The 12,279-nt window shown below is 36.5% G+C and overlaps 2 protein-coding genes across 2 annotated transcripts in view; one reads left to right on the top strand and one right to left on the bottom strand.

Moving 5' to 3' along the window:
- LOC110420674 (calcium-transporting ATPase 1, endoplasmic reticulum-type-like) overlaps positions 1-3,210 on the bottom strand; it is a 4,263-nt gene extending 1,053 nt beyond the window's left edge. The window contains exons 1-5 of the mRNA XM_021434049.2: positions 1,546-3,210; positions 1,240-1,309; positions 1,020-1,141; positions 383-664; positions 7-267 (exon numbers count right to left, since the gene is read on the bottom strand). Coding sequence (XP_021289724.1) covers positions 7-267; positions 383-664; positions 1,020-1,141; positions 1,240-1,309; positions 1,546-2,961 — 2,151 coding nt within the window. The 5' untranslated portion in view covers positions 2,962-3,210. The remainder of the gene's footprint in view (positions 1-6; positions 268-382; positions 665-1,019; positions 1,142-1,239; positions 1,310-1,545) is intronic.
- A 5,176-nt stretch (positions 3,211-8,386) lies between these two features.
- On the top strand, positions 8,387-9,256 carry LOC110420592 (uncharacterized). The gene has a single exon (XM_021433960.2). It carries the CDS (start codon positions 8,628-8,630, stop codon positions 9,048-9,050), a length of 423 nt encoding a protein of 140 aa, XP_021289635.1. The 5' UTR covers positions 8,387-8,627; the 3' UTR covers positions 9,051-9,256.
- The last annotated feature ends 3,023 nt before the right edge of the window (positions 9,257-12,279 follow it).

Genomic DNA, 12,279 nt, shown 5'->3' with positions numbered 1-12,279 from the left:
TCTCACTATCTCTTGCTTGTGCCTTGGTTCAGCTCTAGAAAATAGAAGCCCACCACTTTGTCTCAGATGAGCTTTCTTATCCAACAGCTCCATAAATTCCTTTCCAGTTAAACTTTTTGAACTGATGTCTTCAGTGGGTCTAAATACACCTATTTCACGGCATATAGCTTCTGCTGTATCCTTGTTATCTCCAGTAATAACCATAACACGAATACCAGCTGCTTTACAGTCCACAATTGCTTGATGGACCTCTGCACGAGGAGGGTCCTGCAAACATTTAAACTAGCACAATTAGTTCACCAGAGAAAAATACAATCAGTTCACCAGAGAAAAATATAATTAAAACAATTCTAAAGGCAGTCATGGAAACAATGTAACTCACCCTCAATCCAACTAAGCCAACAAAAGTGAGATTGCTCTCAATTGATGAATAGTTGGATGGGTTAAGTAAATGGTCATGAGCTGGATGGTCATCACTGCCATCATAGGTTTCAAACTTGGGGAGCTCATCTTTGTATGCAAAACCCAAGCACCGCAATTGACCGCTTGACATATCTTGAAGAGCACAGGAAACAAGGTTCCTAGAATTCTGATCCAGTGGTACCACAGAACCATCACACAACTGCATCTTTGAGCTTCTCTCTAATAAATTTTCTACAGCTCCCTGCCAAAGTATGTAATTCAAATTAGAGCTACAAAAAACCTTTTAAAAGTGAAAGAGAAAGGATCATGGAGATTGAAGTTAACCATAGCAGCAAGAAAAAAATTCCATAAACAACGCAGATGTTAAACAGCAGCAATAAGTATCATGCTAGCTTCAAACCCTATCATGCACATTGTTTTTTAACTTAATGGAGCAAAAGACATTCAAATCTTTAAAGAGGAAAGAGAGACAGATGAGCAGGGCCACCTGCCAAATCAAAACAAGCATGTCCAGCTGATCACAAGATAATCAATGCCAAAAACCAAAATTTTCAGCTTTTAAGTATGAAAAAAATGATAAGAGATAGAGATAGCACCTTCACCAACAATGACCTTCGTCCTGATTTGGAATTGACAATAACACCCATGGACTTCCTATCACGATCAAACTCAAGGGTTGCAATCCGATGCTCATACTCATTCCACCATTGGCAACAACCTTTAGAGCACATCATGTAACATATTTAAGTTCACAAGTCTTAATGCTAGAAAGGAAATAACAAAAGTAAAAATAAATTATATGAACATCTAACATACGTAGAACATTACTGCCAGCTGATCCACTACTATGAGATCCTTTTGGGAGGCCCATGTTCTCAACAAGAACCTGACGCAAGAAGATATAGAGATGAATCAGATATTAGAATCACTATACTGCCTATTTCAGAGCAGGTACAGATCAACGAAATGTGCATAAACTCTGTTATTAACAGCTTCACCGAACATTGACTATCAGCCTACACTAAGTAAATTTCTCATGCTCTAAACAGAACACATTGCAAACAAAAGAAACACAGTTATAAACCAGTCAAGAAAGCAACCAAGGGTAAGTGCCTAGCTAACCTTTATTGCTGCCTCGGTAGGCATTCCATGAGCTACAAACTTATTGTCAGAATGCGTAACACCAGCATCATTACATATAGCAGCAATCTTCGCGATAGTTTGAAGATTAGCATCCATTCCACCACTTGGCCAATCGTGTATTTTCCCATCAGAAGGATTATACGTAGTCCCATCAACCGTAAAACTCCTCAACCTACCCGCATCACCTCCCATAGCCACAAGCTTAGCCACTGCCATCTGATTGGTCGTCAAGGTCCCTGTTTTATCAGAGCAAATCACCGTAGTACATCCCAATGTTTCAACACTGGGTAACTTCCTCACCAGCGCATTCTTTTGAGCCATTTTTCGTGTTCCAAGTGCCAAACAAGTAGTTATAACCGCCGGCAATCCTTCAGGAATGGCAGCAACAGCCAATGCAACCGCAATCTCAAAATAATAGGTACATTTCTCGAAGGAAAATTTAAAATTCCTTGGCCAACCATCCACAAATTCCCAACTAAGAAAGTATTTAACATTAATTAACCAAACAAAGACACAAACTACCCCAATTATCATCGTCAAAACCTCCCCAAACTCATTCAACTTCTTCTTCAACGGCGTATCTTCTTCACTCTGCGCCGCCACATGGATTTGAGTGTGGACTTTCCCGATCTCCGTTTCCATCCCAATTTGCGTAACCAAACAGAAACAATTTCCGTTAACCACCGTTGTTCCCGCAAAAACCATGCTTCTTTTCCCCTGAATATCAGCGTCTTCGCTAACTAACTTGCTGGTTTTATTAACCGCCTCGCTCTCTCCGGTTAACGAACCTTGCTCGACTCTCAAAGTGGAACTAACTAACTCTAAAACTCTCATGTCGGCAGGGACTTTATCCCCCACTTTCAGTTCGATGATATCACCGGGAACGAGCTCTTTGGCCGGCAAGTTAGGAATTTTCACTCCATCTCGAATCACCGTGGCTTGTTCCGATTGGATCTCTTTCAAAGCTTCCAATGCTTTCTCCGCATTGTTCTCTTGCCAAACACCGACAACGGCGTTGACGATCAAGATCAAAAATATTACCAACGGTTCAACGAAAGCGGTAATTTCCATTTCACCGCCTTCTTCACCGTCGTACCAAGCGAGGACAAAAGAAACTACTGCGGCCACGAGTAAGATTCGAACTAACGTGTCGTTGAACTGTTCAAGGATTAAACTCCATAACGATTGCCCTTCGTGTTTTTCCAACTCATTGTAGCCGTAGATCTTGCGCCGATTTTCGACTTCCGCCGATGACAATCCCCATTTTTTGTTAACTTGGTAATGCTTCTCGCATTCTTGGATATCTTTGGCCCAAGCAGGAAACACAACTGGATGGGCGGTTGGTCTAGAGGTAATCATTTCTCGTTTTCCATAATCCTCTCCTCCTTTTCCCATTTCTGGATCGGTTACGTAGATCGAAATGGAGAAACCCTAGGCAGGGCGGCGAAGATTAAGATGTTTGGTTACGAGAAAAGCGGAAGAAACAGCAAGAGAAAACTTCAAGGATTCATTGATACACTCGCATCGAGGATTGTGCTATTCCCAGGATTCCACTCTCTTTTGTTTCTCTTGCTTTATACTTCTCTCTCTCTCCTCGCTCGCTGGCTCTCTTTCTAATCTGCGATTATCACTCAATTGATCGCGATTAATAATTCTTTTTCTGATTAGCGAAACTTCGCCGTACCACCACCAAACAGATCTGGTGACGTAGAAACGAGACGTCTGCTTAGATCGTGACAGCTGGCACATAGAAAATGATAATTGGCAGTTTTCTATATATCTGCGTCCTATTGGCTATGTTGTCGTTTCGTTCTCTTCCTTCATACGTTTTCCTCCTCTTTACACTGTCGCCGCCGTTGGTTAGGTAGCCAGAGAAAACAGGCAAAAAATAATTTTAACGGTAAATAAATTTTTATTACTTTTATACTGTACTTATTGGATCGGAAAAAATCATTATTTAAGTTACACAGATAAGACAAGGTTCATTCTACATACTTCATTTCAATATAAATAATAGTATATTATTCATCTTTTAATTTTTCTTTTTTTAATGTCAATATTATTAGTTAAAATATTATAAAAATTTATACTTGATTCATTGTTCATGTATAATACATTTACATTATTATTTAATCACAAAATATGACTTTATAAAAAAAATTTAAAATAAATAATTATTTTTTGGAGTTTTTTACTTTAAATATATTTATTAAAAAAATAATAATAGTTAATTCAATGTTAATATAACCGTGCATCAAATATAAATTCATATAAGTTAAAGTAGCACTCTAACAATCTAGAACTTTAATATTGAAAATAAAAAGTTAACTTAGCTTACACCGTTGGGATTCGGTATGTATAAATTTATTTATTTTTTTTACTGATTGAAATGTGTACGTATTTCTTAGGCATAAAGTGGACAATGACAAGAAGCGACGGGAGAAGACGAATGCTATTAAACAGAATGAATACTAAAAGGTCATAAAAGGGGAATCTTCAAGACAATAGCGTAAAAAGCTTATTAGACAAATACACTACTTTATGAAGCAATGGTCAAAAAAGGCAAGGCAAAGCCACCATAGAAAATGCGCATACTATTCTTTAAGTTGGGACGACGCTATTTGTTTTTCTTGACTTTAATCTCTCGATAAGGACTTATCCTTTGGGAAAATGTACATATAGTCATTGTTTGGGGTTGGATAAACTTAAGACAGAGGTAAAGCATATCCAATATCAACAGAAGTTTGGACTAGGAAACTCCTGAGAATGTGCACCATGTAAGAAAAGTCTGCTGACCCTTCACTTATTCTATTGCTTAACACAAATTTGTCACTGTCAATATTCCATGGATACTTGTTTCCCAAGCATTTCTAGTCTCATTATTCCATTAAAAACCATTTCTTCGACTCTTGTTTTGATGTTTTTCTATTAAAAAGTTTGGCATTATTGAATCCCAATAGAAGAGTCAAGCTTGTCATTTTTCAACATGGAAAAAAATTTGTTAGTACATTGGGTATCTATAGAGGTCTCGCGTGTGCATGGGAATAAGGTTTTCAAGAAGATTAATGTTTAAGTTGATAGCAAATTAATAGTTGGTGCGTTATTATCCACGTTTAGTCATTTTGATATTTCAGTTAATAAAAAATTAGTGATCGATGCGTGATCGTCTATGTTTAGTCATCTTGATTTTTAAGTTGATAGTAAATTAGTGGTTGGTGTCTTATCGTCCACGTTTAGTCCTTTTTGTTCAAATTCAAATTTAATCAAAGCCATACACAACTTGCTTAAAAGAAATTGAGAGGTGTAGATTCGTCGCGTCTTTAGTATAATTGCAGATTTCATGATTAATATGGAGATATTGATTGAGGAGACTTTTTTAACTTACCTTGGACCACCTGATAGAGTCATCAACTTACTTCTAAATGATGTAATTGGAGTTAATTTCCCTAACTTAATAAGATAATAAATATTAATTTTCAAAAAAAAAAGTTTGTTGGTGCATTGCTATCTAAATTAGATAATTAATTGTTTTTAGATAAAACTCAAATTTATCACTTTACTTAAAGTAATAAACCAAAATTTGAATACAACTTTTATTATTATATTTTTTAAATTTGATTAAAAATTTTTTTATAAAAGAATATTTCGTTAAAATAATAGAAGAATATTTTGATTTTGAATTTTTTTAAAAACTATGGTAAGATATACAATGATATAAAATTCCACTTTATTCATAGATATTATCTTAAATAAATAAATAAAATTTAAATTTTTAACCTTAATATTTATATATCGTGGTTTACTCAGCTTGCTTGAGTGCAAAGAAAGTAATCTCCGAATTTGTATAAAAAAAATGGAGACGAATTGACCTAATTTGATTGAATTAATTTGGTCCCCGGAGCAAGGACAAAATTGAACACAACATTTAATTAATTTGATATAACGAATCAAAGAAATATCTACCGTACTCACGGGCAATAACGGCACATAGCTGGCAATGGGCAAGGAATACGAAGGGCCTCGAGGGGTGTGCCTGGGAGGCTTCTGAGAATGTTCTCGGGTTTGAATCCAAACCCGTTGGGCAAAGGAAGTCAAAGTTTTGCCCTCAAAGAATGGTCCATTTGCCAATAGCAAAGGGTTAAAGTTTTTGATTCCCAATCTGTCCTTGTCTTGGCGACGATCCTGCCCCGTGGGACCCGCCTCTTCCTGCTCAGTTCTCAATCTCATCCATCCCCATGATTTTTTTAAAAAAAATTTAATTAATTAATTTTTGTTTGGAATATATATTAAATGGGGAAGGCTTCAACTGGTTGATAATTGACTCCAAATAATATTTGTTTAATGTATGACGTCAAACAAAACAAAAATTTCCAGTCATTCCTTTTTTTTTTTTTAATTTATTAGTCAAATTCGTTTAATATTATTTAATGATTTATTGGGATCTAATCGTTTGCCTTTTATGACTACAATCCAATCTTTAATCTAAGCACGGAAGGAATAATAATTTTACTATATAAATTAGTTTATAAAATAATTTATTCTTTTTAAATCGGATTGGATAATACAAGTATATGATTATAACGTATTTATTAACATCCATAATGAAAAATTATTAGTTTTTTTAATTTTGTGTTGTGATTATTTTAAGCATTCTTCTTTTTATATGAAAATTTGAGTTTGAAATTTTGAATTATTTTAATGAGAAATTATTAATTAAAAGAAGTATTTTTTTATTAGAGTGAATTCTATTTCAATAAATTAAATATTCAAGTATAATTAAAATATGTATTATTTAATATTTTTAAACCCTTTTCTTGCTTGATTAATCATTCTTATATGGGTAATTGTAAAAGGATCACAAATTTTTTAGAGATTATGACCAAAAAGTTTTGAAGATTCCAAACCATTACAGATTAAACAAAGGGATTTAAATGTAATTTCAAGTACCGTGGAGGATCAAAAGGAGAAGAACATGGTAAATTAGAGAATTCCAAAAGTAAAGAGCGGTGACTAAAAACAGAGAGAGTGGAATGGGAAAAGTAAAAGCCAAATCTGCGTACGAATTTTCTACATCAGGAAACGGCAGCAGAGATTTCATCAACTAACTTCCAAACAGTTGCGTGATCAAGATTCCAAGCCTGACGAAGACTTCTATGGCTCCCACTCCCACTCCAATCCCACTATGCTCCTGGCTTTTAATGCTGAAAAATTCCGCATACGGCTCTTACAAGTTACTTAATCGTAAGTATTTAATTTATTAATTAATATATAATTTTTATTCAAAAAATAAAGTATTATTTATTAAATTTTGATGCTTCATTAATGAAGTATTATTTTGAAAAAAAATAAAAAACTGATGAGATATGAAAACGATATTAAATTTTAATATTAATTTTTTAATTTTTTAAAATAATAAATTATTAATAAGATGTTTTCATTTTAATAATCATATTCATATGAAATCTAGGATGATATATCACATTCAATTGGACAAAATTTTAAGTATATTTTGTAGTAATTCGAGATTACGTATTATTAGTTTAATAATTTGTTATATTTAAATCATAAATTTTTTAAAGGAGTAAGTTTAAATCGCTAATGTTGATTGACATAACAGGTGTAGTCTAAAACAGGCTTCTTGCATTGATTTTCTTCCTGAACAAAATGCAAATAAAGAAAATACGAAAAGGCAATTAGGAAGGGACTGGGAAACTTAGAACTCCACGAAGACCTCGAACTTCCAGGGTTGGTGTCGGACGTTGTGTTGTGGGTTCCCAAATTTCCAAGCATATACTTTTCTGCTGACAAGAAAAGGGTACTGGAAATTACTGTTTGATGGAAATTTTTGAACAAGAATCAAAATCACAAGGAATTGAACAAGAAACAAATGACAGAGGTCATATCAGCAAGAAGGTCAGGCTCGTGGATGAAGACCAAGACAATGTTTGAGAAAAATGTTGAGAAAGAAGTTTGGCTTTGACTATCATTCAATGGGTCACAAACAGAGCCTTTGCCTGGGATGCTTGCTTTTGTAGGGTCCATCAAAGCCTTTTTTTGTTCTCATTGAATTGATGATGCGGCCCATATAATTACATTTGTCTGTTCTGAAGGGTTTGGGTTGGGCTTGAACCTCGCTCCTCTGAATTCAGGGCTCATGGAATCCATTCTGTCAAAGGAGAAATGGGCCGAATGTCTGAAGCCCACAAAACACAATGACCCACCTCTTGTTCGTTCATGCAGGACCATAAATGGCTACACTTTTCTAACCCCATGACTGAAACTATTCTAACCCCATGGTTGAGTGCATAGCAAAGGGATGGGAACTCAGGAGATGTAGAACGATCAATTGAGAAAATCCGGAGATTTGGGTTTTTCCAAGCTATTAAATGAATGAATCTTCTAAGCTTGTGAACCACCAATCATGTTTATGGAGTTTTCACATAAAAATTGTGAGCCATATGCAAATTAATAAGGTGGAAGAGAGTCAGAGCAACAAAAGCTTTGTAGTTTAATCACTTTCAATATTGTGAATATGGAAACAGAGTGATCAAAGAAATTAGGTTGATTTCCCCATCGAATTAAAACCTTCTCCACTGTATAAATGAAAGCAACTGTCCAAAGGGTTTTGACAAATCTGTCTGGAAACCACGCGTGATGCTTATCTAACAGGCTCAACAATTTCTTCTTTTTGGGTTTACATAATTACCCCCCGAGTCTGCGTTCAATCCTACTGGTACTCCCAACTACAAGTCTACTTTATGGCTGCCCATTTTGGTCAATAACAAATTAACATCATTAGCCTATCCACTCTTTGCCTAACAGCGCACACCACCGCTAGAAACACCTTCATTCCCTGCTGAATCATGGCATGATAAATCCCACTAGGAACCAACCCCATTTGCCCATTTCTCCCTGGCTTTCACCCTTTTTTCTTCCTTTCTTTCTTTACATTATATAACTTTTCTTGCAATCTAAGCTTTGTTCAAGCTTATAACTCTCAAAACCTGGTTCATAAATCTGATCAAACTCTGCCCACACCCCAAAAGAAACCCTTGGAAGAAATGACATCTGTCTGCATTTCTAGTTGTTTGAATGATGCTAGAGACCCCCGGGTGCCTGTCAGGGCAACCTACGTGAATCTTTACAAGTGGCCAGAGTCGGATGCAGAGTTTGTGAGGTCAAGGAGCTCAGGCATGCATGGCCATCCTAGGGTTGTTGACAGTATCTCCTGCAGGCAGATGTATTTAAGGAGCTATAGGTTCTCCAGGAAAGAAACCGTGCCTGAAAAGACTGTGAAATGCTTTGGGAGAGTTAAGGACAAGGTGGCTCATGGGAAGAGGAGGAACAGCAGCCAAAAGAGACGTATTAGGAGAAAGTGTTTGGTATGGAGGAAAGTGAAGGTTGTATTGTTCAGGTTTTTCAATAGGTTGCTGTCTTGCTCTGCTAGTGTAGAAGTTGTGGATCAAAGCAATGCTTTCTTCTGAAACTTTTTTGGGGTGATTATTTGATTTTTGTTCTTTTAGCCATGTTTGAAGCGAAAGGGTTTTGGGTGTAATTAACTTGTTTTTGCTAAGTTGTGGAAATGTGAAATGTCTTAGTCCAGAGAGAGTAGGAACTTATGTCTTTGTACACTAAAAGTGCTGCAAGAATTGTCTGATATTCTTTCATCTGAATATTTTTATTTCATCAATTCATCCTTATTCTCTCTCCATCTCTAAATAGACTAATTTTTACTTTTCTCATCATTTCTTGAATCCGTAGTTAAAGGGTTTAAAGCCCTTTAACATTTCAATTTCAGATTCTGTGTCTTTGTCTTCTTTTTAAGGAAATCTGACAGCAAAAAGTTATTTCTGTTAAAAAAGTTTCAGCAGTAGTTCAGCTGATTGTATACTTCTCCAAATACTTTTTGACCACCTTCAATTCTATGCCTTTTGTACAAGTGTTTTACCAGCTATTGGCTTGCTCATGTTTTCATGTGACAGCAAGTGAGTTTTTGATAGCTTGTTAGACCGGTCTATGCTTTATTGTTTGGGTCTTTAGCTCTGTTGAAAATGACAGGCTGCTTCAGGTCATATGGACAAAGAAACGCAGGCATTGGACACCATTTCCAAAACAAACAAACAAGACTTTATTCCACTGCCCAAACTCCAAGAACAGGAATCTAATCGGCCCATCAGGTCAAAAGAATTCTGTCTGTTGTGCAGAGCCTTTTGCTGCGGCGGAATTCTTCCACCACCAAAGTCGGTCGGTGTAGCCACTGTTCCTTGCATTGAAAAACGTCAGAGAGAGATAAAGAAAAGGAGAATGACATTTTTTTTCCGTATCACTACATCCATACCAGTTCATCAGAGTTCTTTGAGTTCCTACCTCTGTCCATTTGTGAAAAAGTTTAAAATTTAAGCTGTCTGATCATAATAATCAAACTTGAGACTTGGGAATTTACTTGGTTGATTGCTGACCAACATTCCTCTGCCTTTACTTTAGTTGTCTACAATGTTTTCAATTTATCATGAGTTTTGGTGCAAAAGGAGCATGCTGGGCATTAATTGCTGTAAATTATGAACCTCTTCCATCAATTGCAATTATTGTGAAGAAAGGTTTTATTGGAAAAGGAGTTACACGGCTTAAGAAAGGAAAAGGAGAGCATGGACTGATAAGGCTGGACTCCGGGCATACAATCATAGCTGTCACCAAACTTCCTCATGCTTGCACTCTACGACACAAATTATAATGACTAGTACCCTTTTCTTGCTTGTTTCGGAGCTCATCAAAACCTGGAATGGAAGCACAGAAAGCTGAATTTCCGCTGTCCATACTTCCCCTTCTCTTTGAATTCTCTTGTTACCAGTTACCTGGATATCTTCACCCTGTAAGAGGGTGAAAAACACTTGTTAATTTTACTTCTCTATAACTTCTAGCTCATGATAAATTTTTTTTAACAGGGTTTTGATTCAATTGGCCCTGGAACTATGAATCAGTAATTTCTGTGAAAGAGATAAAGCAGAGAACATTTTATTATTCCACATCATAATGAATGAAACTTTGCCTTGGTCTTGTTCTGCATTATCATCATTTCATCTGTTGCTGTCATTGCTCAACTGACAGGAGAAGATACCCTTTACTATCTTTCTAATGAAACTTGATTTCGTATAACAATGAAGAAATTGGATAGTTTAAGTTAAAAGGAGTTGTCAAAAAGGGGATTGACGATATACTTACAGGGGGACGTAAAAAGCTCTCGACACGTGAAAGTTGAATCTCAGGTTACGGTTGTAGAGGTTGAGATCAATGGAGAGGAAGCAGAGATGGAAAAAACCGAAAAAGAATCGATCAAAATGAGAAGAAAGATCAGATTTATGAAGAAACTAGGAAAGAAAGTGGCTTAATCGAGAAAATTAGGCGGAAAGGAGGAAAAATCAGATAAGACGCGTTAGCCTGCTAATCATGCGTTGAGAGCATCCCCTGCTCATTGTTCAGCCTTTGGGCATTCTACTAAAGATCGTCCTAATCATAATCCTGTGCCACCTGCCAGAAAACCGAGCAGAAATGGGTTCCTAAGACCCAAGAACAGATGAAACAGGATGTAGTGGAAAAATCCCCAGCACTTTCGGTTGCTGTTGATACTTGTGTAGGAGAAACAACTCCAATGTCCTGACAATACTGAGAAAGCAAGAGCGGCTGCTGCAGGGGTGTCTGCACTGGTGAGACAAGTGGAATCCAAAAAGAAGAAAAGGAACAATCATGCCAGGAAGAAGATAGGGGTGCATTCTAGTCAAACAGGTGATCCTGTTGTTGATAATGTTCCTTCCTGCTCTTATTTTCTATGAATATTCTGACTTTAGGGGATTGAATGATCCCATGAAGCAGAAGAAGGTGAAGTCTTAGCTTTGTCTTTAAAGATTGATTTAATTAGTATTCTTGACTGGAGAAAAGAAGATTAAGGATAGTATCTTGGGTTTAAAGGGGTGGCAGTCCCTTCATAACTATGAGGATGATGTAAATGGTAGAATATGGATTCTTTCGAAAAATTTGCTATCAGTAACACTTCTCTCCAGCTCTGATCAGGCCATCATCTGTCGCATTACTACAGCTGAAGTCAGGTTTTAATTATTTAGAAGACGATTATGGAACCAATTAACTGCATTTCATGCCTCTCACTCGGACCTTCCCTGGGTGTTAGCAGGGGACTTTAACATCATAAAGAATATATCTGAAGATTCAGATTATGAGGATCTCCAGTTCCTGGCAGTGGAATTAAGGATTTTCAGCCTTGTCTATTGCAGCTGCAGCTAATGGACCATCCTTATTCAGGTTCCTTACTTTTCTCGGTGTAATAAGAGACCAGAAGAATTTTTTTTTTTGAAAGACAGTATTTATTATTCACAAGTGATCTCGCAAGAGGAGACTACAAAAGGCACTTCAGGTATGCCATGCAAAAGAGTAGCAGATTACAAAAAGGAAAGAGGTCTGCTACTTCCAGCATCGAGGTACAGAGCATGACAAACAAAAGATGAAGTGAGATATCATTTTCAAATGAAAAGACACAAGGGTAGTTGAGAGTTAACCAGATTAGTAAAGCCCATGCATTGAAGAAGAGTTCATGTACTCTCCCCCTGTTGGTTTTGAAAGTAGGCTGTGAAGTTTGAGTCTCTTCATACTCCTGCTTTGGCCAATCCGTCTGCAACGTTGTTGGCTTCCCTCATTATCTGCTTG

The sequence above is a fragment of the Theobroma umbraticum genome, unplaced genomic scaffold, assembly GCF_002168275.2.
Source record: "Theobroma umbraticum cultivar Fairchild unplaced genomic scaffold, ASM216827v3 scaffold_86.0, whole genome shotgun sequence".
Classification (NCBI taxonomy): domain Eukaryota; kingdom Viridiplantae; phylum Streptophyta; class Magnoliopsida; order Malvales; family Malvaceae; genus Theobroma; species Theobroma umbraticum.
This window is presented reverse-complemented; position numbering and strand designations above follow the sequence as displayed.

What these genes read in the sequence shown, in the direction of transcription:
- LOC110420592 (XM_021433960.2), top strand. Translation starts at nt 8,628, where the DNA reads ATGACATCTGTCTGCATTTCTAGTTGTTTGAATGATGCTAGAGACCCC.